We start from the raw sequence: 27,541 nt of genomic DNA, 5'->3' as shown, positions 1-27,541 counted from the left end.
TAATGGACCAGAAAGCAAATATTCAGTGGCATTATAAAGAACCTTCATTTTACCCTTTTAGCTGCTCATTCAGGCCAGAGATCAGAATTTGATGCTTTTCGGTGTCTCGAATCTGTTGGTTGCGTAACTGAGTGAGTTGACTTTGAAAACGTTCATTTTCATTCTGCAACAAAAAGTTAATCAAGAGGATTATTGCACACACAATAGTGTAAGAGAACTAGTGTTCCAAAAATCTGACTCACTAGAGGACTGATATCTTACATAATAAGAGGATGTTAGCATATTAGCACTCATCAGTTCAAAATACAACATTAATATCATAAGTTCAGATAGATGCAACCCACCTTTCAGAAATACTTCCTACAGTGATGCTACAATAGAATAAACTCAAGGATCACTGCTCTATACCCAAAGCAACACACATACACACACACTTTGTTAAGGTACCTTATTTAATTCAACAGAGGTAGCTACTGCTTTGAAAACACACCTTCCTCATTGATTTGAACATAAGACTAAACTGGCAACTTTTTAGTACATTTTTTCAACTTGAAGGTGCAAAAAATCTGCAGGAGACTAGATTAGCATACAGGGAGTTGCAGAGAAAAGAAGAAAAAGAAAGCAAGCTCCATTCAGACACTTAAAAAACAAAACAAAACAAAAAAAAAAACAATACAGATTCCCTACTCTAGTCAGATTCACTGCACCCATTCAAAAATAAAACCACAAAAAAATCTAATGGCAACCAAAAACCAAAAGCAGAACACATATTCAGAACCAACATCAAAAAGGACAAACGTGGCAAACTTGTCACCTCTAATGAAAATAAGCTAGCATTCTGGAGGAGGCAGAACACACCTGTACCGCCCTCAATAGCTGCCCTTCTTCCTTTACATCAAACGTTACCTGTATCAAAAGGTTTTGTTAAAAGATTCTCAGATATTAATAAGTTTGTCTTGTGTCTTAAAGTAATTATAAATTATAAATTAACATATAGGTGCAACTTAGCTGGTAAAGAATATGAGCAATGCACCAAGTTTGAGGAGCACGAGAAAAGATCAGTTGCATCATTACATGGAAACTAGGTTTAGAAAGTACTGAGCATAGTAACTTACCAGTCAAGAAATACTATAAAAATATTTTAAAATTCTGATTTAAGTTTTTATGTTATTGTTTTTCTGACGCATTCACTGATGACAGCATACATTAAAATACCTGCTACATATTTATATTATGCATATATTATAGGCATGTGGTATGTGAGCTATAATTATGAACTGAGGGATGTGAGAACAACTTATTCTAGTAGTAAAAAAAAAAAACAACAAAACAGCTTTTGATCTTCTAACAAAGGCACCCTACAGAGAGCGATACAAATCATTTTGACCTTTACTATGTTTCTGCAACAATTAATGAAGCTTCCTTCCAAATAAGTTTTTTTATGCACTGACTTCTGCTTTTGCTGAATAGAAGTGACAGGCTTAAACTTTAGAGCATAATATAGCATGTGTAAACTCTTAGTAAACAGAAACTACTGAATAGGTTTTAGGTATTTTTGCTAGCTGTAAATTTACACTTTTGTGCTACTGTAGGCTATAGTTGTAAGGATGTGAAGAGAGAACTAAACAATTCTCTTACCAATAGCAGCTTTTAGAGAAGTGCAAAAGCTCACCTGAAGAGCTTCCATTCTACTTTGAAGCTGTAATCTATCTTCCAAATCCTGACAACGTTCTTCTAGAAACAGAATTTGTTCCTGCAGTTGATTTCTTTCCAATTCCAGCTCTTCAACTACACTCCGTAAGCCTATTTAAGTCAAATAGGAAAAATTATTTCAAGAAAGATCTATTAAAAAATTCTTAAGTCTAGAAGTTACTTTCACCTTTATATTCACAATTTTTGCCACTGTTGGGCACGATTAGATCTCAACCACTTCCAGTGGAAATGCTTGAGGTCTTGCACATGCAAATACTAAACGATAAACATACTCATAACTTTTCAAAAACTAAAATTTACTTGCATAACCCAGTAACTCATAGAGAACCTAGCAAAAATATTCTAATCAATATTGTGTCCCAATTAATAATTTGGGTGATGTTACTTTAATCATGAGTTAATATACTTACAAGACTGGATTTTAAGCTATATTAACAAAGTAAACTGGTCTATATCAAGATTCGCAAGTGCATCTACTCCGTATTACTAATAACACATATTAGTAGCTTTTACCACAGATAGAAGAGCATCCACACTAAAAACGCTATTTGATCTTTAAAACAAAGTACACAGCAGTGCAATGTAATTCTGTTTTCCAAAAGTTATGTAGATTGGAAACACATTCACAGGAACAAGACTCATAACTTAAAAACCACATGATCTTGCCACATAAGGTACTTTACAGGCAGTAAGGCTCAAACAATTCCAGCATTTAATTGTATTTATATTCTACTTCTGAACCAAAACTAGGCAGTTCATACAGCACGCACATGCTTAAAATGAAACAGAAGCAAACACAAGCCAAAAAAATTCAACAAACAATAGAATACACCACAAATGGGTTGTTAGTTGAATTTTGAAAACAAAAATAGACACAAAATACAGATGCTGTGCATGCTTTAATAAACTGTCTAGTCTCTATCACACCTGCATTAGGTGAAGTGTATTCTGGCCACCAACCTCCCATATTTTCTCCTTCAGCTGAATCAGCGCTATCCAGAGTGACATTCAATGCTTCTTGAAAGCACTGCTTTCTATCAAAGCTGTACTCTTCCTACGTGCAAAATATAAGAATTACATTCAATTAAAAGAAGAAAAGAAGCAAGGGTAAAATACATATTCTGTTATCAGAAGTGTTGTTTCAGTTAAATATTATAAAATCCAGCCACTGATTTAGGTGCATAAATATAAGCATACATGACCACAACAGACACCTGTGTGGCCTCAAACTGTCATTTCCAGAGAAGCAGAGTCTCCCAGAGGCTTTTTGCAGGACCTACTACAGCTTTGAAGACACCTCAGGCATCTGAGAGGCCAACAGATAATTATGTTTGGAAACGTTAATTGGTTTCAGTTTCCACAGTTAATAGCATCCTCTGAAACTCAGGGTGAAGATGAAATTAACTAAACATAAAATTATTCTTCCAATGGCAAAGTTATACAAGTGACATCCTAATTATTCTTTCAAAATATTGGTGTTTTTTTTTGTTTGTTTTTGAAAGCAACAGCACTAAGTACTAAAAAGTCAACCTGAATGAACTGATGCTAATTACAAACCATTCAGTAAATCTCCCAACAGAGAAATAAAGATAGTACCTAACACAAAACAGACTACATAACAGATCTAAGTCCATAAGCCCTTGACCTATCCATCTGGAAAGCACCGTATTTTCATTAACATACTGGTATAAATAGATATTTGTAACTTTTAACCCACCTGAAGATTCCTGTTGGTCTGACCGCTTTTTCTTCCCGCCTGATCCAGCCCGCCCATTCCTTGAACTGTGGCCAGTTCCTCCTCCAGCTCCTGTTGCCCTGAGACTATGGCTGGATCAGAGCAGCCAGGAAAGAACCAGTCATCCTCAATCAGTTTTGTGCCACAGGAAAGTAATTACAATTATATCAGACACTACTACATGAAAAGAGACCTGGGACAGGCTGAAGTCCCTATGAATGACTGATAGAACAAGATTAAAGAAGCAATCCACAGCATTCACCTTGTGATTTCCCTCCAACATTACTTAGTAGAACACAAGAATAAAGATTGTATATCTTTCTCAGTACGAAGAAGCAAACTGAAGTCTAACATTACTTCTTCATCACTCTAAAGGAACTCTTAATACAGCAGATTGTAAAGGGTGAGGTTACACTGACACTAAAATAAGAACAATAATAAATCCAACCAATTAAAGGCCAAATTACATGGTCTTTCAATTTACCAGGTTAAAAAATATCCAACTTGTATAATAATAACAGCTGAGACAGCTGTACTTTTCGTAATGTGAACAATCATGATTTCATGTAAATAATGTGGCCATTTCAACTTCGATTTTAGTACTATAATTTGAGGAAGTCACAAGCAAGTGTTACACTGCAACTGGCATCAAACCATCTTATCATACATTAATAATACCATTCTTTAAAGACAAATACAGAATCTTTTTTTAAAAAAAAAACACACTGAATAAGTTCAGAATATGAAAGCTAAGGTATGATGCATCTTGTTCATTGTTAGAAATGCTTTTTCATTTTAAGTACATTCCCATCTGTTTTGTGATATGACAAAACACATTTAGGGTGATAGATTAGGTAACAGGCGTATCATGCAAAGCAGACAAAACAGAACAGCTGGTGAAAAGAAATGCAAGTAAAGGTGGCTCCATACTTCAACTGAAAATAAGACAATCGCAGATGTAGCTTTCAACTTCATCAATACACAGCTTTCTGAACTTTGCATGTTGCAAAGACAGTGTTTTACTTATGCATCACTGAAGTAAAACCCAGAAACTATTAGGTCATACTGGGAATGCTCAGCTTTCATCTCAGTTGTGCAAGGACAACTTATTCAAATGATCTTATTAAGGCACACTCCTATACCACCTATTAGATGGGAGTAAAGTTCTTCCTGTAATATTTAAAAACTACATACTCAACAGTCATAAAAGATTTGAGCAAAAAAAGTTAAAGAAAACCTTTAAGGGCCATTCAAGCAGAACTGCAGAACAGGATTTCATTTACGGTTTTAATTCAACTTTGGTTTCAATTAAATTTTGGTTTCTTGCACACGTGTTTTTTCAAAGTGTATATGTACACAGATAAATAAACAAATGCCAAGTTCTGATCACCTTAAGTATTTGCTTACAGAACTATTATTGTAGCTGAGGAAGCAATTCAAAGAGGAAGTGTTACTCAAGATCAGAATTTAATTCCTTCTTTGAAAAAATGAAATACCTTCAAGTTTAAATTGAAGACATCTGCTTTTAAGCATCATCAGAATAACGGTACACCATCCTTTAGGAACCCAACTATTTTTGGTTCTGATAGTGAAAGAAAGAATGACATTACCACTGTCAAATGAAAAATGACAATATAGAAATCAGAACTTTAGAATGGTGGAGAATCCTTCTTTAAACATTAAAACACTTTCAGTTAAATTCAGCATTAAACAACAGTAAGTAAATATACTTTCTAATGTTTTGCAGCAGCACAGGAAGCCCTTCATTTGCAATTATACCTGAAGTAAAAACCTGAGCAAAACACTTCTATTCTGATTCACAGTGCATTCAAATTAGCTAATGATGTATCTATACTTCTGTGTTATTGTTCACGTTACAATCTTCAATGGTTTGCAGAAGAAACAAGCCAGTATTTATAGACATCAGTTAACACCATCACCCCCCTAGGATTTTGTAGCTCCTCATACATCCATTCCAAAACAGAAAATTGCCTTATTTAGCAAATTCCCAGTCTATGATGGAATGAGTAGTAGGTTTCTAGATTGCTTAAAATATTGGTAACTAATATTAATGTAAATAAATCCTGCAGTTTACATGGGGGAATATAACTGTTTTTTTTTTAAATGCTATTGGATTTCAATTTCTATTAAGAATTTCTAAATAAGTTCAATTCTTATTTAGTTATATCCAGTTGCAGAAAGCCAAGAATTTTTTCCTCTAGAAATATGGAGTCAGCTGTTACAACGAAGAAAAATAAAGAAACATGATGTGGTTAATGTAAATGAAGAAACTGGCTTTGCAAGAGGGAAAAAAATTAAGTTGAAAGACAGCATTTGTTACACGTACTGTTAAAACCCACATACCATCAATGGCAAATATTATAAGGTACTGTTGGCAATTTCCTCAAAAGAACCATCATCAGAAGAAATCACCAACAGTACCTTACAAGTCACCATTGCTGCAGGAACCTGCATGCACAAAACTGATGGGAAACTATGTTCTCACTGGCTGACCAAATCGCAGTGTAGGGTAGGAGTGGAGGGGGAAGGGACGCTGAGGGCTCATCAGGTGTAACGGCAGGAAAAAAAAACACAAAAATAAAAAACAACAACAACAAAAAAAAAACAGAAACAGAAAGGTCATGCTTATCCCAAGGGGAAGAAATGCAAAATTAAATGCAGACTGACACAGATGAAATTTTACAACTGCTATTAATATTGCATGTGGATCTGTAGTTACCACACATGAGATAACAGGTAGTTTTAATGAAGGGAATATTATTCTCTTCCAAAGCACTACATGGTAAAACCCTCAATAAGATGAGACAAGATCTTTAGAACATTTCTACGCTTATATACTAAACTTCCTAATTCATCCTTTAAATGAAAAACAATTTATCAATTACAGATTAAAAAGACCCAAGTTCTTTAACTAAATTAATTATGATTGTAGGTTGTGCACACTAAAATGTGCCATTAATCCATTAACTAATGGGACAAAACTTACAATGAAGTACTAAACGGCCTGGGAAATAAGCAGTAAAAACTAACTGAAATTCAGCCAGACTTTTATGAGATTCAACAGAAGCTGCTTCACTTTTTCATCAACTGTTTAATTAATAATTTAGAAAACTTCAATACCTGAGATCACCCAAAAAGTTATTTTCTGTAACACTGATATTCAACCAACCACACAAGTGCTACTTGTTAACAGACCACTAAAGGAAAGTTTCTGATTAATGATATTTAAAGGGAAAACTTGTCTTGCATTTTAACCACCCAATATCAAATTTAAACCAGTACCACAGTTTCCCACACCTTTACTCCCTGTTCAAGGCAGGCAGCTTTAACATATGGTGAACTTTTTAAGCACTGTTCATTCATATGTGGACAGTACACTTCCAAAGTAAGTTCAAGCTGTCTTACAGAGCAGGAACTTGGATGGGAAACAGAACAAACATCTACTCATAAAAATGATACAAAGGGGGAAAAAAAAATGACCATGTAGAAAAAAGATTCAAGGACATAGGAAAAAAGTAAAAATTGCTAAGTTAAGCTAGTGAATTTGCTATATATAATTCTCAAGATTACATAAATTAGTCATGGTAGAATAGTATAAATTCAGTCTGAAGCAGAACAACCAAACATATAAGATGTAAACTGCATATCATACGTATGTGATAATTTAACTAAGAAAAACAACCCACCTTCTCTCTCCTCCTCAATCTGAGCCATTCTCAAGGCCATAGCAGATTTCTCTTCTCTGACTCGATCACGTGACTCCTCTGATTCTGGTACATTTTCTTGCCATTCCATGAGCTGACTCTGCAATTCATCCACACTACCCGATTCACTAGCCTAACAAGAGAAACTGGGCATGAAAATATATTCACCAAATCCCACCATGAACATAAACAACTTTTTAATTTGGCAAACCATTCACAGAGAAAATTATCCATATTATTCACCACTGCACATAAATATCTATGAAGATATTATCATAGATGGTATAAAAAGCAAAATATCTAAAACGTTACTTGACAGTTGCAGTTTTGGTCTAAAATATTTTTAAATGAAGAGTGCTTTTTTAAACCTAAGTACTTCTCTCGAACATTTTCATCTTGGAAATATTTCAGTGCAGATCAATATTCAACTTCCTTTACTTGGGATAAGAAATCTCTATTAGTTTTATCCACGAGTAGAATGTTTCTGCTTTCCCTTTAAAAGAAAGCCTAGGTTTATATAAACAGAAAATCTTCATAAAAGTTCATACATAATACTTTCAGCCAAGTATTTTCAAAATGGCTGCTGGGCTTGTAGAAAATCACTTAGCACTAAAAGTAACACACACTTTTAATCTATCTAGAAGTCTTTACAGATAATTTTCTGCATCTTCTCCCTTTGTCATCCATACCAGGACCTTTACTAATATTTCATCTGTTATTTTCTTCCTGTCTTATTCAGGTCACACACAAAGTAATAAGTCACACTTCAGTAATTCGTGTTAAATGTAACAAAATAAACCTAAGCAGTTTAGGGAAATATAATGTCAGGTATGTGAAAAAGTAAGTAGAAATCCATAATTAATTAATTCAAATCCTGTCAGCTTGTTACTTAACAGCTACTGACATCTCAACTTCACATATTACTCCTCTTCAGCACCAAGATTCAATGGACATACTTTCCAATGTGCTGTTTGAGCCAATCAGTAATTCATACAAATAGATTTTAAAGTTAACCTGTGAAGCTGCTCTTTTTGTAACTTGGTCAAGATCAGCTTGCAACTTCCTTTGCTGCTCTTCATAGATTTCTAGCTTAGTCAGCAATTCTTCTACAAAAAAAATAAGGTAAAATCATGAATTAGGTGTGTTACGATGCAAAACCATAGGAAGATCATTAAAAACAAAGAAAAAAGATTAAAAAGGGAAACATAGATGATTAATTTCAATTAATTAAACCCGTGCTGGGCTGTTGTCCACTTTCCCATATGACTGACTTCTTGTTTATTAAATACTGACGAGTGCTTTAAATTTAATCTGCCAGCAATTTAAACCACTAAAGTGAAAATTCTACCATAAAAACTAACAGGATGAAACAAAAAAAAATTTCTCAGGGCTGAATTTTAAACTTAGTTACCACTCTGAGGTTTTATACAGAAGTTTTTCTCAAAATCTTTATGCAAGAAAAAAATCCAACCATTTGAGATCATTCTTTATTTAAGCTCACTGCTCTCTAACATTTCTATGTACACACTGTTAGATTTTTCCAAATACGCTCGTTCTTATTTTTCATCCCAAGAAAATACCTCTCTTCCACTTCACTAGATTAGTTGATACACATTCTGTCAAATACAACAAGGCCTGAATTATAAAGCACAGGAAGGTTTACTTAAGAAACAACCGAGTTGCAACTCTGAGTTAAGTAGTGTATGCTGTTGCTCAAAGCAGCATGAAGTTACTTCCAAATCTGTTTAAAAAAAGAAAAAATACACACTGGAAATTTAAAACAAACAAGTCAGAAGGCCATTTAACCTTCCTTGCCTCTTTACTTTGAACTATCTGCAATAGAAATAAAAAAGATATTTTCATTAGCTTTTTCCTTGTTTTACCGTTCTGAGTTCTGACTTCATGTAATGATTGTAGTTTTAATTCCAGTTCTTCCTTTTCAGCTTCTAATTCTGACACACGATTGTTCAAGGCAGACAGATCATTATTCTTCGATGAAAACTAAAATAAAAAGCAGCTGTAAGCTTTATAAATGCATCAAATTTGTACCTTTTTTGTTGCAATTATGATGTGGGACACCAGTAACCAAAAATCATAAAACCAAGACAGCCTGTATCAACTATTATTTTGAATAAATTGTTTCAATATTCTATTTACCCCACATTTTACTTCTTTCAGTCAAGTAAAGTCATTTCAATAACAGGTTTGTAACATTAAAAAATGTTGCACGTACATTTTTCAGCTCATCTTCCAACTGTTTGATTCTTGATTTAGACCAAGCCTTCATTTTCAGAAACTTAGCTTCAGATTTGCTGGCCTCCTCCACTTTCAATTTCAATTGTACTAAAAAGCAAGGAATAAAAATTACTTTACAGCCTGGAACAATTATCAGTAAGGGATCTATGTTTAATTTCTTTAGTAACTGAAAGTAACACTTAAACAAGATAATTGCATTTAGAGAAGAAAAACGTTAAGAAATGTAGTGAGCAATTTACAGCTTATGAGATATCTTTACCTTCCCATAATAACAGTGCTTCTGCACACATACTTTTTATAGTGATAACTTTTCCACTGGATTATATGGAGTTCTATTTGAAAAACAAATGAAATTGGCACACAGTATGTAAGGGTACGGTGCAAAGTAACTTCATGTGCAACAACTTTTTAAACAGGATACCTTCTAATTCTTCCATCTTCTCTTTGGATGTAGACTCCAGATCTGCAACATCTTTTGAGTTAGTCTGCCTGCTACCAGTTAATTCTGCCACTTGTTTCTTAAGCTGAAACAGAGCCTGATCTTTCTCTTGCAGCTCAGTTTCATGCTTCTCTTGAATTTCATGCAGTTCAGCATCATATTTCTCCCTGACCTTTGTCATTTCAAGCATGTGTTTCTCCATCATGTCTTTTATCTGTGCTCTCAATACATGTCTCTCGGCATCCAGCTTGGACTGGAGGTTTTCTTTTTCAGACTGAAGGCGTTTCATGCTTTCATTAATCTCCTGTTTAAAAAAAAATAAAAAATTAATATGAAATATTTTCAGCACCACCGTGAAACATTACATCTGCATTCTTACACATTCCATCACGTTATAATCAGAAAAGGGTGCTACTGTTGGCCAACTGGCTCTAGTACAAAAAACTCAGCTTCAATTCCAAAGGCCTACATGAGAACTTCAAAAAACAGCACTGCTATTTTTGGGTGCAAACTACATACAACATCTCCTCATAGGTGACAGTGGAATAAAAATGAACGTTTTGATGTATGGCGTACAGGAAAACTGCAAGATCCAAAAGTTATATCAAGGATTGAGAACATTCACCACAATACCATTTGGATGTTGTTAGAATTAAAACTAGCAAACTACAATCTAGTTGTTTTTTACAGGATCCTGTTGTGAATTAGTTCTCTGTTGGTGCTTATTCTACTTTCAGTGCCTTCCCATTAGTTATAATACAAGAGCTAAAAAAGATTACAGATCACCCTAACAAAGCATTACAGCAGTTCATCAGATTAGATCTGCTGTACAAAAGCCAGCATTCATAATCCATAAACTGTCCATGTAAAATAGCTGTGAAGAACAGCAGACAAAATTCATTTTCAAAATTTGACTATTCTGCTTATGTAAAGGAAGACTTCCTATTATTTTAATACTAAGACCAAAGTTCCACCACAGTTAAAACTGCTCTAAGTTCATGTTGCCACAGTGTACCCTTCACGCTATCCTCAAGTTGTGCATTTCTGTCCCTCAATGCACTAGCGCTGGGTACCATTTCCGTAGAGCATCTTCCTCCAAAGTGCATTTAAACCCAGGAAAACAAGAAACAGAAACAAAAGCCTGCACAAGGCACAATGCATAACAAATGTGAAGGACGAATAAAGCACCGACTGAGCTAGAGTAATAGCTTGTGGATCACTCAGTTTTCCTGTGGATCTTAACTACTTCATCAGGAAAGGATGCCTACCTGGTTACATAGCTTGAATTATTTCTAATAGATTGTGAATCTAACAACCCTCTTGGCAAGTGGAAAATATTTCAGAAGTACCATGGCTAAATTGCTGACCCCTGCACTTCTCAGACAAGTGGTTTCAGCAAAGAGTCTCAAAAGCCTGAGGGACTGCAACGTCCTTTTCCTACATTGCTCAACTGAAGTAGCAGCACTCAAAAGGATATAATCAGGGTAAACATTAGGTGCATAAACACAAAGAACCTTGATTAGTTGTGGGTTTTGCAATCAGTAGAAATACTTCAAAAGAAAGGGCACACTACTAGCAAAACATTCTCTTCAGGGGAAAAAAAAGAAAACCTCAGTTTTGAAGTTCTCTCCAAAACTCTAACTAGAGAAATTGAAGTTTTTTGACAGCAAAAAGTCTTTCATATATTATAAGTTCCTGGAATGAATCAGAGCTACTGGTGACAACTGACAATTTTTCATTTTGTGGGATTTATTTCTCCTTAAAATTCATTTCCTAACTGAAATTAATAACTTTAATATCTTGCACGTGATCGTGATTACATTATCAGCACATGTTTAAACCTCCCAGAGCACTGCTGAAGTATTCCATGTAGAATAATCTTTATATACAATCAATAGTTTTCTGTAGTTTTCTGTAATTGACCAGTGTGTATACAATGTTTCTTACTTTCAACTCTTGGTCCTTGGCATCCAGTTCTTTTTGCAGCACATCTATCACTTGTGTTCTTCCCAGCATGACTTCTTCCTTTTCGTGGAGCTTCTGCTTCAAGGCCTTTAATAGCTAGCAAAAAAAAAATAAAAAAATCAAGCTATCAATATAGAGGTTAATACTTTCAGAAGACAAGGAAAAGTCTTATCTTTAGTTTCCCAAGCAGACACCAGAACAGTGTCATAGAGGACTTTGTGATTCTGTGATACTGGTTATTAATTACATTATTCCAAACTCCCACGGCTAAGTCAAAACAATTTACCAAGTTTCCAAAGCAACACACCTGTTCTAAGTCAGCGCTCGCATCAGACTTAGCAGCTAATTTAAAGAGCTCCTGCTCATGCTTTTTTCCCTGTGCTTCCAGCTCTTTTTCCTTTTCATGAATTATATTTTGAAGCACACGTACCTGAAAACACATACAGAGAAAATATGAAGCCTGTTCAGAAAAGTACATTAGAAGAACACTGAAGTAACTAAAGTGCAGCATGGTAATGTATTCCACGAAGTCTGAGCTTTGCATCCACTTAGCAGTAAATACAGTAATCAGACAGTGATTACCAAAGACAATGATGCATACAGATAAATCTCCAACTTGCATGAAATGTGCCTCAATTCTACAACAATAAACTTCAAATGACAAGAAAGACATTGAGGCTCTGGAGCACGTCCAGAGAAAGGCCATGAAGCTGAAAAGGGTAAGGAACACAAGTCTTATTTGGAACAGCTAAGGGAACTGGGATTGTTCAAGTCTGGAAAAGAGGATGCTGATTGTATTCAGAATGGTTAAATAACTCAGAAAGACTACTAGACACTTGCACGTATACACTTTTGCACATTCAGGAACAGTGACACAAGGAAGAGGGTTTGGAAATTCTTCTACTAGAATGCTCCACAATTCATTTCATTCATTTACATCCTAGTTCTTCCATGCGCAGACATCAGCCACATCATTAAAATCCTTCCTTGCACAATACTTTTGCCTCCAGTAATCACCTGTACAAACCACCCACTTAGTCTCACTGTTTTTATTTCATGTGATGATTTTTTAGACCTTAACTCAAGAATCACTGAAATTAAGAACGGCTTTTCTCAGATACTCAGATAGCACCTCTGAAGCCACTTCTTCCACCAACAGTGGAATCAGTGTTCTTCTAATGTAAATATTTTTACAGTGCTTACTTACATTTTCTATATACGTAGCTTCCATCTTTTGGAAACGTTCTCTTTCATTGCTCTGAACATTTTTAAGACTCTCAATCTCTTCCTGGAACAAGCTGCATTTTTCTTCACTGTCTCCAACCTTCTTGTTAAGTTGCTGAACAAGAATCTGCATGCTTTGTAGTGATGATTCTTTAATGGATAGTTCGTTCTTTAGAATGCAAACCATAAGATGATAAGAAGAATAGCTCCGTAATAAAGAAAAAGCAATCACCATGAACCCACCTCCTAGCCCGTCCTCATTAAGCAACATTAAACTAGAAATTTGGGTTTGGTATAAATTTGTATGAAGTTTGTCAGCAGATTCCAAAGTCAGTATTAGTGATACTGACTAAAGTAAATAAATATTAGATCTAACAAAATAAATGAGATAATCACTGAAGAAATTGTAGTCACATAAATAACTACAGATTATTTATGCTTCAATAAAGTATTGATCATATAACACCAGGGTTTGTTGGGTTCGTTGAAACTGCTATGAAATATACCTTCAGCTCTTCATTGGGCAAGAGTACTTCATTGGTAACACCACCTGATCCACATGCTATCTGTAAATCGATGATATAGGCATCTCTTTCAGCTAACTTCTTTTCTTTCTCTGCCAGCATGGCATCCATTTCAGTCCCCCTATAGCGCTGAGCCTCCAATTCAGCATCCTGAAAATGAAAATACAACACTGCATGTAATCTATACTCCTATCATCTGCAGCACAGAAGACCAGTTTGTATTACATCCTTACAGCATGTTTTAAGTTACAGAAAAAAATGCCACCACATTTATAACCGAGTTCAATTTTAGCCGTAACATTCAATTACTAAGCCTGAAATTCTGCAGCACACACATTCCTGCCACTTTCTACAGTCAACAACAATATGCACAAAACACATAATATGAAATTATTCCTTGCTTGCATTTCTTCCTCTTATGAATTGCTTTTTGCAACTGAAGCAAAACAACATTTTTATTCACAATAAAAGGTTTAAAGACGATATTAACCCACACAGGTCACACAGCTTTTCCTTTTCCACTTCCTATCAAAATACCATTAACTGAAGACATAACGAAACAACTATTACAGTATTTCCTCAAGCAGATTATAAAATATATCCTTCTCTTTCTTCTCAAACTAAAATTTTCTCAGAACATCTGTTTAGCCATTAAATATAATCCTACACCACAAATGTGAAAAAGCACATGCTAAGCATCACTTAAAATACCACCTTTTTTTGTAACTCTTCATTTTTTTGTGTGATCTGGGATTCCAGTTCTTCAATTCTCTTTCTCAGCACCAATATTTTCCCACGATTTGCTGCAGCATTTTCCTGGTCACCATCTCTTGATGCCTGCAAAAAAAAGGAGTCTTTAATACCATAAATAGGTAGTGACTGACTTTGGGGTACCTGTTCCAACAATAATGGTGAAATAAAGTAATCTTTACTTGTGGTTGATATTTCCATTCCCTTATTATATACAAATCCAAGAAGCTAAACAAAGGCAGCATGGCATTTCTATTAATGTCGAAACCATCATATTTAAATTGTTAATGATAATTATGAATGCAAAGTGAACTGAAACATGCAGAAAGGGTATTTATTACCTCTGGTCATTGTAAACCACATAACCTGGCAAGTGTAATCAATATAAAATAGAGGAAAGAAAAGACTATTGGAGGGAGCAGGGAAAAAGCTGTCAATTGAATCCCTCCAAAGCACAGTGTTTCCAATCAGAACTGAGAAGGCACGATGACTTGATTATAGAAATTACTTCCCATTACAAAAGAAATCAAACCCAATTGCTAAGAACACATCTTGCTAGGAAAATAAATCAGATGTTCTAAGAATTAGTCAAATCTCAAAGTCTCACTAAAGTTATCACAGAAGTTAAAACAGACATTAAAACATGCTTTTTTGAAGGAAAACAAATCTATTCATATGAAAACACTACACTAAACACATTGTAAAATCTCTGTTACTGGTAAAATACTGGTCACCTAAAATGAGAGGTTACTACATTTAATCCAAACTTTGCTTCCAAGGCCATTTTTAGTTGTTCTGGTTATTAAAATTACAAGGTGGGTTTTTTTGGTTTCGTTTCTCCTCAAAAACATACATACCTGACTCATGTGTGAGGAGTTGGAGATGCTAATAAGACAAAGACCAGTACAGTTTTTTAGTTTTTCAATTCACTAAACAATTTGAAAGCAATATACAACTTTCTACATTTCTATAGCAAAATAAATTAGATAGAAATATACATGCTAGCAGACAGCAACTACAAAGTTTATCTGGATCACAACCTGATCAAAGCAGCTCAAAACTGGGACTTCAGTTTCATATTCAAGTCTAGCATATTAACCTGCCACTCTCAAGCTTAAAAGCACTTACCTTTTTTGGTTCTGCTTTTTCCTCTGAGCCTCCTGATGCTGATAACTGCTTCTTAAGTTCTTCCAGTTGTGAGGTTAACGATGCAACCTTGGCTTTGTTTTGCAGCTTCACTTTGGAAAGTTTGGCATCAGCAGATTCCTTCTCCTCCTACAAACATCAGAGTCATGAAGAACTTAAATCAGCTCCATGAACAACTGCATCCTTCAGGTGTCCCATTAAAAACAAACAAACAAACAAAAATCTAAAAACAAAACCAAGAAATCAAAATCCAAAACAAAGTTTTGGAAGAGACTGAAGAGACTGCTGCCTATGTAATATCCAAACTCAGTTAAAACTTCTGGAACAATACGTTGGCAAAAAGCTCTAACATCCAGTCATGCATAACAGCTAACGCCAACATTAGCTGTAACAGCTAACCAATGTGTCCTAAAGTTCCTCCAGTTGCTGTAGCTGACTGTTAAGCTTTTATATACAAAACCAGTTTATGATAAACAGGAGTGAAATGTTTTTTGAAATATTCTTGTTGACAGGAATACATACACGGTACCTTTAATTGATGATCTTTATTTCGAAGCTCAGCATCCTTCTCTCGAACAAGCTCCTTGAGCTGTATTACCAGCTGCTCAGTACTTGCCAGCTGTTCACTCAAATCCGTCACCGACATGCTTCTTGCATCTTGAGAGCCCGCAGCCTGCAGACATTTGAACAAACAAAATGGTGCAGACAATGCTCCTTGTGCAAAAAAAAATTTGTTTTGGTGTAGGGTTTTTTGCTGTTTTTTCTTTTTTTTTTGGGGGGGGGGGGGGGGGGACATTGAATGGCAGGAGGGTGTGCTTGTTTTTAAAACACATACAGCAAATTTTTTTAGAACACAACATTAAAACGTGCATACACTATATGCGCACATACCAGACTGGTCATAGCTAGTTTGACAGATATAGTAACAGAAGGGGTTATATAAAGCCATGTTAAAAAGATCTCGCAACATAGCTGTAATGATCTGATTTCTTCTGCATAGGAACACTCTTCACTGTACTACAGTTTAGTCACACCATTCCACCACTCTGTTTGAACCCAATCAATCCTATATTTTGCGGCTTCAGAAATTCCTTGCAGTTTCTTCCTTTTCCTCATCCTTATAGATTCTCTTGCACAGCAACGTTCCCTTCTGTCCCTGATCTAAGATCTGTGTGGAATTGTAAGAAACCTGGAAGATTTCAAGTGGATCTAGCCAGCTCTACTCAAGGCCTTAAAGAAAGCTTTATTTTTTAAGGAAGCAGAGATAAAAAACAGGTATCCCTCAGCTTTCCCTCAATAAGACTTTTCCCAAAATAAGCTTTAACATAATTATAGCAATAGTTCATTTAAATGATTTTTTTCTTTCTTTAAGGGGAGTAACAACACTGACTTTGAATGGCTAAACAAACCATGAAAATAATTAATAGCTATACCAAATGTTGAGCAACTTAATGCACAAGGGCTGAATTTTCTTGACTAATGGATTTTCATCATGACATCCAGTAGTATTGTTACTGGACCTAGATGTAGTAAAATATTTTACTGATCACACTATGTACAAATAACACAGTTGGGATAAAGCCCATAAAATTCTTCTGAATGTTCTCTTAAAGCAACGTGAGCATAATGAAGAGGAGCAGAGCAGTTGTGTTATGATTAAGTATCAAGCAGAATGGAAGCAAGAACCCAATTTGACTTATTGAGTTCTAAAAGTGAATGATGGTAAAAGCAATTAAGCAACTTCTTCATGAAAGAGCAAATACACCTTATTAGCATAACATCAATTACAGAAATTATTACTGACAAGTAATTCATTACTTACTACTGCTTTGGAAGGAGAATCATCTCCACTACCCCATTTCCACATAGTTTCAGGATGGCTACAAAAAACAGAAATGAAATAATACAACAGTGAATACCAATGACTCTCAGTTAACTCTAATCAACTTGTCCTCCTCTCTGCATATTTCAAAGTAAAATATTTGAATCTAACTTGTTTGTTCAATGGTGACAGCACCTCTAATCTCCATCACATTGCTAGTTGCTAAGGAATAATTGTATTATGTATAAAATATGCATACTATGCCTTTTGACTCCTACTTTGTAAAATGTCAATACTATAAAAACAAAAACAAAAGCCTTTAAAATGTAAATACTGTAAAGTAGTATTCAGCATAGTTGCTATTCCCACATGTAAATAAAAGATAGAAGCGCTGCTAATATTTAACCAGACCTTAAACACTGCCTGCCACTGCAGTATGACAGGGTTCATATCAACGTGTGGTTCTATAAAACCACACGCATACAATCTTCAAAGAACACCATCCTGCATTAGGTGCCATGCGACCACCTGCATCTGAGAAATAAAGTCAGTGCTGCAACCCTTGAAGTCACTCATCAGTCTATTAAATACCAGCAGCTGACACTGCAGGAGCAGCCTGTACTCCTTGCTCTGCAGCAAGCACCAGGGATGTCTAAATGGTAACAAAGTAACAAATGGAACTGTGGTTTCCGGCTTTGGAAAGCTGTAGACTCATAAATTAAGGCGATGCAGGGCTGTAAGGTGGCAAAATCCTGAAGATCAAACAGACAGAAGGCAGCTCAGGGGTTAAGAGCAATCCTGCGTAATAGCAATAGGCCTAGCTGAGAAAAAAATGGGCAGTCCTCAAAATATCCCATGCTGTAAACACCAGACTGTGGCTTGGAGATGTATATTACAAGCAGACTAATGTATGTTGTTCCGTCACTGGGATAATACTCCAAACAGCAGCACAAAGCAAGAAGCCAAGCCCTACCTGTTCCATAATCTCCACTCTCCACTAGCAACACCCATCTGTACAGCACACTTTTCAAATATGCACTCACAGATCAGTCAGCGCTACTGAATGTGGAAACCAGTTTATTATAAACATTAGCACATAGCTTACCTTAAAAAGCATGCAGAATGATAGTAGAGACTGCTTTTGAATATGTTTATCTTCTAAAAGCTAAAACCAGCAATCACAGACTGCAATCTATGGCCTATGTTATCTACAAGGTCAAAATGGATTATGCTAAGAATCTTTCCTAACATTAAAACCACCAAAGTAGCTATGGGCTTGGGGATGGAAATTATACAACTCCTCCAGAGCCCTAACATCAAATCTGCTCTCATTAAAAAGCTCATTTCCAGATACATAAAAGGGCTACTGGGGTACAGAGAAGTGAAAAAAAAGACTCAGTGGATGTAATACGGTCGTTTTACTTACAAATATTTCAGCTCATTTCCAGCTTTGACTGATGCAATTGCCTTCAGCCACTTCATGTGCCAGCATTCCTACCTGAATACCTTAAATGCTACTTTCCCAATCATTTTTATTTACAGCAGAATTACTAAATATTGACAATTTTTCCAAACTAAGCTTGGAAACAAAAATTCCTCACCCAGCATGAAGCCAAACAATAGTGATTTCTGCTTTTCTTATGCTGACAATAAACTGAAGCACCAAAGCTGCAACTGGAATGCTCAGCACAATCCTCTCTCCTTCCAGTATTATGTAAACAGAATTTAATCAAGTTTTCTATCCCAACTGTCCCTCCAGTGCTAGCCTATTTTCTGGACATAGCACTATCAGTAATCAACCACAAAAGAAGCTGAGAGCCCAAATGATCTGTGGCTACCTTCTCTGTGTTTGCCTTTTCTCTGCAAGATTCACCTGCTCACCCTCACTTTCAGTGTTCCACACTGCTCCATTAGTACCATACTTCACCCTGCTCTTCATCTTGTATTTCCTACCATGGTGATCACCACCCTTTGCCATGCACTGCTCACTCGTTTCTCTCAATGTTTCAATGAATAACAGGCAGCACACTCAAACCTTGTGCAAATTCCAAGAGACAGAACTACAGTTTCCTTAATTGCAGTGAAGCAAGTTTCTCCTTATGCTCAAAGGACAACTGAGGTTTCAGCTCTTATCACAATGGGACTTTATCAAAGAGAAAAGCTCCTCTAGTAGCTTTGGCTCATACTCATCCATTCTATTAGTCCCGCTCTAGCTGCAGTCAAATCCAGCTAAAAAAAAAATCTAACCATGCATTCACTTGGGAGAGTTCCAGCCTGCTCCATTCCCTGAGCCAGCTATGTTAGGGCCTAGCACAAGGGGCAACGAAGAGCACAAAGCCGTGGGCAGGGCACCTTTCAGCAGCTGCAGCAAATCCGTGTGAGGTCACAGAACCACCACACTCACTTTCCCCATAGCTATTCAAAGCCATTCTGATATAAAAATGGCTTCGTGCATGCTCACTGAGCTCTCAATAAGAAGGCATTACAGGAGGTATTCTCCTCCTTCTTTGCAGAAACATAGCAGCAAACAGAGGCAAAACTCTTCTTACTACCAGGGAAGGTAACGGCGCTCCCTTTCTCTTCTCTCACAAGTCTATAGCAGAAAGATTATCAACTGTGTTTTATTACTCCTAATACAACTCTTTGGACACTTGTGCTTCAAACACTGAGACTGAAAGAAAAGCATGTTCATATACTTATTTTCTCATTGCACCTGCATAGTTTTGCTTTTACCCAAAAGTGATTTAGCAGCACATCTGCACAGTTATTACATGTGCTGATTACAAACAGCTTCTCGAGAACACAGATCACGTTCCCCTTGTTAAGCCATACCTCCCTGGCTGTACACACTTCCTGCAGTGCCACCAGCACCGTCACCGTGCACCGTTGAGGTCCCTTCAGGCGCCGAGCCAAGGCAGAGCACAGCCCCAACGAGGAGGCCCGGCCCGGCCTTCCACCCCCGCGACCGCCCCAGCTCGGCCCGGACAGCGCCTCCGGTGCCGGAGGAGGTTCGGGAAGACGGGGGGCCCAGGCCCCGCCGTTCCCCACGTTCAAGCCTGCCAAGCGCCGAACCCCTTGGGCCGCATCCTCCCACCGCCAAGCCGCAGCGAAACGGCTCCGCGCGGCCCCACTCACCTGCAGGTGCCGGTGGGCGGGCGAGCCACGCCGGGCCCCGCACGACGCTACCTCCGCCTGCGCCTCGGCACGGCCCCGCAGCGCCCGGCACCGCAGCAAGTCACGCCCCCCGCGGCACTTCGGTACTGCAGCGCCCTCTGGCGGAGCGGAGGAGCGTCGGCCCTGAGGGAGCGTGACAGCCGATGACCGAAGTCCGAACGGCTCGGGTAGAGATGTGCATCTCTGGGAGCGCCGGGGCACTGCGGCTCCGCTGTAACGACGGCCGCGCTGCAAGTGTTCTCGGAGATGAAGCGAAACAGCTCCTCCAATACGACCATCGTCATAGCGTTGCTTTTCCCAATGTGCCCTTCTTTCCAGTTCGCAGCTGGTGTCCTATGACCAGACGCTGTTTATTAGCAGACTGCCTGGTCTTTTCCCCCAGCTGCTGCAAGGCCAGAAGCTCCCACAGACACTTCCCACTGAAATTCCCAGCCACGGGCTTCCCAGCACGGCACGCATGAATGCTCTCAGGAATAAAGGCTTCTTTGGGAAGCGTGTGCATGGGAACAACAGCACTGTGTTACACCCTCACAACACAGTTGGGCTAGAAAAACAGGGGCTGGAATGCATCTTACTGAAAACTAAACTCCTAACCACTTCAACAGAACCAGCGTTTGATCGTACCTCGAGATTTTCGTGTGCAGGAAAAAAGCTTCAAATATAATGGTCCAAAACACATACTGAGGTAGTGGTCCATCTGTGTTCAGGTAGTTTTCCTCATTCATTTCTGAATGGATTCATCTGCACTGTATTTGTAATTCAGAAATTCTAGCAGCTCATGACTGACCTTATAAATAAAGAAACCTCTCTGGTTCTGAGGCAAAACTGAGAGCAGCCAAAATAGAACGTACATGGAAAAAGATGTAGCTATAGAATGTATAGCTATACATGCTTCTGAGCACAGCCAGCCCTGTAGTTTCTTCAGGCCCAGAATTACAGTCTTCGACTCTCAAATATAGGAATGTGCATACAAGTGCTGCCTGGCTAATGCTGTGTTTTGGTTCCTTTGCTTCATTTCCCCTTGTATCACCATTTCTTAAGGGACTCTTGAAAATTAATTTCAGAAACTGGTTCTCCTAAGAGATTCATGGACCGTATATTATGCTGCTTCCCCCCAGTGTCATACCAGTACTACTTCACTTACAGAAAGACTACTAACCCTCTTTGTTTCCCATTAAAACAACTCCCTAAAGCTATAATCACTCTGCCAAAACTCACTCGGTATATATAGCAGCCATCTCCAGGTCAGAAGCGAGAGAAGCCTGGCTCACACTTAAGGAGTGTCCAGATGGAAAGCATAGATGTATTTTGCTTGGAAATGAGAATTATATTCAGCTGTAAGTAGCGTGCTCTTAAATAACCACACTTCCCACATTTTTCTTTTTTACATTTTTATTTATCAAAGATAGCATAGCTTTCATATTTTGAGTGACCAGAGAGATCCCAGGATGCTTTCATAGCTAAGATAAGCTTAGCTAAAAGGTGCATTGCAGAATACATGATGGTTTGGAGTAACACAGTGCAGTCCCTTGCCTTTGTTATGACTGAGTGAGCCGGTGTCAATGACACCGTGGACAGCATGAGCCAGGGCCCTCAGAAAGAGAATATACTGTTGGCTATGGACCATTACTCTTGCAGGAACATGCTAAGAGTTCCAAACTTGTCAAAGAAAAATGTGGCATCGTACTTAACTGAGAGACTCCCTAAGACCAAAGGTCTGTCTCCACCACTGAGTCAGAACAATGTGCAGTGTTCGAGCTCTAGAAGTCATACACATACAAACCAAGCGTTATTCTTCATGCTATTCAGATGCACGTGTATTTTGACCGGCATTTATACAGTTGCATAAAGGTCAAAATATAAAGTTCTGCAAACTGTTGTTTAATATTCTTATTGAAGCCTAAAGGATTAAGTTTAACTGCTCAAGTGTTTCAACCAAAACAAAAGCCTATGACACGGGAAAGTAAACTAGATGTGCCATTTTAATTCCTTAGCATTTTATAAACAATTTTTGGTATACCAAGAAATATTTAGTGCAAAGTACATGCTTAGCTTAAATCCTAGACTCAGAGAAAAAAAGTATAAGCAAAATTAAACTGTAAAATGAAAGCTCAGAAAAGAAGCTGGCTTATGTAATCTGCATGCCCACAGTAATATAAAAAGAGGAGGAGGATTTTTCCTCACTAAAAGCATTATTTTGGTTTTGTCTTAAGAAACCTCGATGCTTTCTTCCAAAATAATGGTACTGACTGTTATGTTTTGGGTTTGTTTAAAGGAAAAAGAAAAAAAGTTACAGTGATAGGAACAAAGCGTCTGCATCACCTAAAAACAAATACTTCAGCATTCATCATGAATACTGCAGCAAGTTTATACTTATGATCAACACTTTCTGCATTGAGGGTAAGCCCACTGCTTGGTGTACAAAAAGGTAGCATCCAACAGAACCAAAATCTCAAATGAAATCAATTAAAATCCATGGGACGGTTAAGAAATTACAGTTTTCCATCGCAAAACATACATTATTCCTTCACTTCCATATCACCCTCAGAGGTTTGCCCAGGCCTTGTTTCAGCTCACAGCTAGGAACTGAAAGTGCAAGAAGTACAACTGAGAGAAGAGTTAATAATGATTTTGTATAATTTCAGTCTGGAAATACAGCATAGAGACCAGGACTGCTACAGAAGCATCCATAACATGGCCATTACAGAGGCAATACTGAAAGCTGCCTTGTTAACCCCGGTAACCGCGCCCTCATTGCACAAGTCTTGTTGGCAGCAAAAGTAATCAAAATTATCCAACTGGTAGAATACAGCAATATCATTCATATTGCACTGAGACAACTTCCAGCAGGAGGACGTTCTCAATTTACCTGCAAAAAAGTTAAAAAGAATAAGAAAATATTGAAAGCAATGCCATTTTTGATACAGATTGAGATCGAAGATCAGATTAGATCAAAGTCTCCTTCCTCCATGGCGTGAGCTTCAGCAACAATCATCCTGGAAAGACAGCAGCCCTAAAATCAGCACAAGTTTTTTAGGGCAGAAGGAACCAGTTGGGAAACCAGGAGATACTTTTGCTTTGCTCATTGCTTCATTACCAAGGGACATGCACGAAGACAAGAGCTGCCGGAGCTGATGTAGTGCAGCACTCAGCCAGCAGGTTTCATCTCACACAGGCTGTGCTCTTATTCCTGCCAGAAAGCCTGCTCTGTGAGACTGTGGACATCCTCATGCTAGATGCCAAGCTCCCAGTAGGGGAGCTCCAACTAGAAAGTGATTAGCTTCAGAATCTCTTTATTTAAAACAACAGCAACAACAACAAGAAATTAAAAGGCTGTGCTGAGTAACCCACAACCCAAAGGAAGTCTGCCTTTCAAATACAATTCAAACTCCAAAACTGCAGATGAATAAACACTTTGCTACAGAGCTAGAGTGATCTTCAGCTGAGGTATTTATTTAGCACCACGTTAACCCCATCTTTACACCAGAAATATAAACTTTACAGTGATCACAATGAATGTCCAATTCAGAAAACTTTTCTCCCCTCTATGCTTTCATGGACTTATCAACTTGGACTCCTCAGAGGCAACAGGCTAAAACATAAGGTGTGTCAGCCACAAACTCAGTACATGAGACAACTGTATACATGCTAATACATGTATACATCAAATATCCAAATCATCACGATCTGTATCAGTTGCTTGGAAATCAAAATACAACAACTTACTATAAGCATGACCTTCAAGCTTACATTTGCAACCCTCTTTTGCAGAAGGCTGAGAAATTCAAGTTATGTCCAGATCAGAAGTGCACAGGCAATGAAAACAGATACAGCAATGTTTACCTTAGGTCTGTAAGTCAGTGTACCTACCAAATCTCATTTGCAAGCAAGTATCTTCATTTGATAAGCAAGTGCTATTGGTCTTGCACAAGGAAGGGCTGTTCTCACAGTGATAGCACCTCAGGGCATAGCCTAAGAAAACAGAGTTTTGCCTTACTGAACAAGCAGCAATGAAAAGAAAGATGAAGAAACAGTGGCTACATTTGACTGCCACAAAGCACATTTCTGGTTGTTAACCTAAACTCAAGCTGAAATGCACAAGCTTTTGCCATTGCACTCACTGAGACTGGCAATTTTTCAAGTAAGATTTTGAAGTATGTGCTTTGCATATTTCATTTTAAAAAGCACTCATCTTTATATTCCCTGCATAACTATTTTTTGCTTCTTCTATTTAAAAATTAGACTTTCCAACTTGACTGATGGGAGATATTTTTTACCAGAATTGTATTCCATTCTTTTACCTCTTGTTCCTTTCATTCTACCTCATATCTCCCTTGTGCTATACTCCTAATTTCTAAATTATACAACAGGAATTCAATATTCCACCAGCAAAACAGCATATTTAGTTGCCATATTAAGCAGCAGCATGTTCTGTACACAGCTCTCTGCTCTGACCAAGGACAATCAGCCACAGAAATGAAGCTCTGCCTATAAAGTTACCCTCATTCCCTGCAGCAACATTAAATAATGCAGGCCTTTCTTGTTATTTTTCCCTCTCAGACATTGTTTCCATGATTCCTTCACATACTGTCATAACATTCCATCAGCAAAGAGCCTCCATTATACTCACCAGAACTAGAGAAAGCAAGCAGAACAATGCAGGCGGTTAGCAGGACACAATTCATCTTGATCATGCTTCTTCCCTGTTTGGGGGGCACAAACAGATTTAAAATATGTATTATATTTAAAACATATACAGAATTGGCAAAACACATAGCGAGGAAACAAGGTTTCAGAAAGGAACCAAAGTCATTGGCCATCAGAAAATCACTGAAAGAGACAAAAAGTGACTTTCACCTTGATGGAGAAGGTTTCTCGCTGGGCGCTGGGCCCGGAGCCCCACTGGCTGCAGCATTGCTGCTCACACTGCCCAGTACCAGCTGTCACCTTCTGCAAGAGGGGCCCTGTGGTCCTGCATGTCTCCTCTTTCACGGTAATCCAATAATAACCCCACAGCCACACCATGCTCCTCCCTTCCCTCTCTCAGGGCTGTTTGAGACCTGTCTGCAACACAGGGCTGCTTGCTTCTCTCCCAGCTGCACCAGTCTGCACAATGAGGTATGCAAGCAGTGTGAGCCTACTGCTGAATAACCATACCCACCAGTGCAGAGAATGGGCTCTTCTGAATCACACAACAGTTTGAGTTGGAAGGGACCTTAAAGCCCACCCAGTTTCACACCCCTACTATGGGCAGGGCTGCTCCCCACCAGATCGGGCTGTCCAGGGCCCCATCCCACCCAGCCTCCAAGGATGAGGCACCCATAGCTCCTCTGGGAAGCTGTGCCAGGGCCTCACCACCCTCTGAGTAAAGAACTGCCCCCAAAACCTAAACTATATCTTCCTTCTCTTAGTTTAAAACCATTCTCCCTTGTCCTATTGCTATTTACACATGTAAGCAGTTGATGTTTTCCACAGTGAACAACTCAGTGCAAAGCTTTCCAGGACCCCAACACCCAAGGTCCTTCTTTAGACCCAGCACCAAGCAGATCTGGGTACAGAAAGACACTCTTGTGGCAGAAGGACCTGGTATTGTATTTAGCTTCAAAGCCCAAGTGGGATTTGACAGTCCCAAAGCACTGCGGGAATTCAGATAACAAGTTTTGCCATAAGACTGCAACGGGACACTGATATTACTGCTCTTGACTGCACTTGTTCTGCTTGGAGCTACTTCTGTACGCAGTTAAGAGGCCATAGCCACAGGGCAGTAGAATCTTTTCCTCCCAGCATAACTTCGAAAGGTGGCTTTGTATTAAAACAATACCGAAACCCTTCTCAGTCATAAGCCCAATAAATAAACAGTCTTTTCCGCCCTCGGATGCAGGATGTGATGTTTCTCAAGATAAACCACTTGGTGCGACGCCTCCCGAGACCCCGCACCTGGGACTCTTGGCACATCCCGCAGCGCCCCGGGACGCCGCCATCTTGGAGCGACCCTCAGCCCCGCAGCGCCCGCAACACGGCAGGGCAAGGCGCAGCTTTGCAGCTTGGCAGAGGCGAGTCACGGCAAGAATAGCGAAGGTCAGCGTAGCCACCATAACGGCTTTGACGGCAGTAAAGCTGCAACGCACTTGTCTTTTGTGATTTACATAGAAATTGGATCCCTAAATTGTCCAAGTCGCAGTTTTCACTGGGGCATCCCGCCGTCCCCTGTGACACAGCTGTCCGCAGCAGCCCGCTCCGCATCCCATCGCACCGCCCGTCTCCGGGGCGCTGCAGTATCGCCGGGCGGTAGCCGCAGCTCTACCCTACGGCGCAGCCTATCTAACATACGTGCAGACACACACAGCGCACTGCGGTACTGCCGCGGACCCATCCCACAAACCCCGTCCTCACCGTTCTTCTGGAGGACGGCTGCCCCTCACCGCCCCCAGCCCGGCAGCTCGCTCCCCTCCCGCACCCCGCTGCCGTTCCGCCCGCAGAGGCAGCCCTCGAGCCCCCCGCTCCCCGCCGCAGCGCTGCGATGAGCCGAGAGAGGGGCATTGAGCATCCCCGGGCGGCCCGCACCCACCGCGCCCCTTACCGGCTCCGCAAGGCACCTCCGTTCGGTCCCGCACCGTCTGCAGGCGGTCGGCAGTGCGGGGCTGAGCGGCTCTATCGCTGCCCGCCCCGAGGGCGGAGCCGCGGGCACGGCCCGGCGGGGCTGCGGCACGGCTCACGCTCAGCTGCTGCTGCACTGCTTTAAAGAGCTGACCTCCGTGAGAGCCAGACCTATCTATGAGCAAAAGGCTAGAGGACGCTTGTGCATGCAGTTTACAAACTATCAGAATCCAAGACGCTAAGACCATACTTAACAAACAAACCGACCAAAAAAAAAAACCAAAAAACAAAAACAAAAAACAAACCAACCACTAATTCATTATTTCACTTGAGAAATGTTGGTTTCACTTGAGAAACTGGCAACATGCAACTTGAGTCACAGCTGAGAACGGGCCTGTTTTCCCTTCTTCAAGTCCATAGCGTCCTATAAATGGAATTTCCATTGTGGTCTGAATTTTCCACCCTTGCACA

The 27,541-nt window shown here is 38.9% G+C and overlaps 2 protein-coding genes across 4 annotated transcripts in view; both read right to left on the bottom strand.

Annotated features, from left to right (window-relative positions):
• The window catches only part of LOC140253657 (uncharacterized), a 42,843-nt gene extending 22,298 nt beyond the window's left edge, over nucleotides 1–20,545 (bottom strand). For 2 of the 3 annotated variants that reach the window (XM_072339411.1, XM_072339413.1), the window contains exons 1-18: nucleotides 20,435–20,545; nucleotides 17,300–17,357; nucleotides 16,007–16,150; nucleotides 15,460–15,606; nucleotides 14,296–14,418; nucleotides 13,564–13,731; nucleotides 13,041–13,226; nucleotides 12,141–12,263; nucleotides 11,816–11,929; nucleotides 9,851–10,172; nucleotides 9,407–9,516; nucleotides 9,057–9,174; nucleotides 8,188–8,279; nucleotides 7,156–7,306; nucleotides 3,431–3,540; nucleotides 2,641–2,767; nucleotides 1,673–1,803; nucleotides 54–163 (exon numbers count right to left, since the gene is read on the bottom strand). In XM_072339411.1, coding sequence (XP_072195512.1) covers nucleotides 54–163; nucleotides 1,673–1,803; nucleotides 2,641–2,767; nucleotides 3,431–3,540; nucleotides 7,156–7,306; nucleotides 8,188–8,279; nucleotides 9,057–9,174; nucleotides 9,407–9,516; nucleotides 9,851–10,172; nucleotides 11,816–11,929; nucleotides 12,141–12,263; nucleotides 13,041–13,226; nucleotides 13,564–13,731; nucleotides 14,296–14,418; nucleotides 15,460–15,606; nucleotides 16,007–16,150; nucleotides 17,300–17,344 — 2,321 coding nt within the window. In that variant the 5' untranslated portion in view covers nucleotides 17,345–17,357; nucleotides 20,435–20,545. The remainder of the gene's footprint in view (nucleotides 1–53; nucleotides 164–1,672; nucleotides 1,804–2,640; nucleotides 2,768–3,430; nucleotides 3,541–7,155; nucleotides 7,307–8,187; nucleotides 8,280–9,056; nucleotides 9,175–9,406; nucleotides 9,517–9,850; nucleotides 10,173–11,815; nucleotides 11,930–12,140; nucleotides 12,264–13,040; nucleotides 13,227–13,563; nucleotides 13,732–14,295; nucleotides 14,419–15,459; nucleotides 15,607–16,006; nucleotides 16,151–17,299; nucleotides 17,358–20,434) is intronic. The other variant, XM_072339412.1, reaches the window with a different exon arrangement.
• A 1,326-nt stretch (nucleotides 20,546–21,871) lies between these two features.
• Nucleotides 21,872–27,185, bottom strand: LOC140253518 (CD59 glycoprotein-like). The gene is made up of 4 exons (XM_072339157.1): nucleotides 27,054–27,185; nucleotides 25,104–25,176; nucleotides 24,344–24,445; nucleotides 21,872–23,342 (listed from the first exon to the last, which is right to left on the bottom strand). The coding sequence occupies exons 2-4, from the start codon at nucleotides 25,165–25,167 to the stop codon at nucleotides 23,149–23,151; spliced, it is 360 nt and encodes a 119-aa protein (XP_072195258.1). The 5' UTR covers nucleotides 25,168–25,176; nucleotides 27,054–27,185; the 3' UTR covers nucleotides 21,872–23,148.
• Nucleotides 27,186–27,541: the final 356 nt, after the last annotated feature.

The sequence above is a fragment of the Excalfactoria chinensis genome, chromosome 5 (genome assembly GCF_039878825.1).
Source record: "Excalfactoria chinensis isolate bCotChi1 chromosome 5, bCotChi1.hap2, whole genome shotgun sequence".
Lineage (NCBI taxonomy): Eukaryota > Metazoa > Chordata > Aves > Galliformes > Phasianidae > Excalfactoria > Excalfactoria chinensis.
This window is presented reverse-complemented; position numbering and strand designations above follow the sequence as displayed.

Coding starts and splice junctions, on each gene's coding strand:
- LOC140253518 (XM_072339157.1), bottom strand. CDS start 25,167: ATGATCAAGATGAATTGTGTCCTGCTAACCGCCTGCATTGTTCTGCTT. Junction 24,446..25,103: donor GCTTGCTTTCTCTAGTTCTG/GTGAGTATAATG, acceptor CTGTTTTCTTAG/GCTATGCCCTGAGGTGCTAT. Junction 23,343..24,343: donor TTGCTTGCAAATGAGATTTG/GTAGGTACACTG, acceptor ACTTTTTTGCAG/GTAAATTGAGAACGTCCTCC.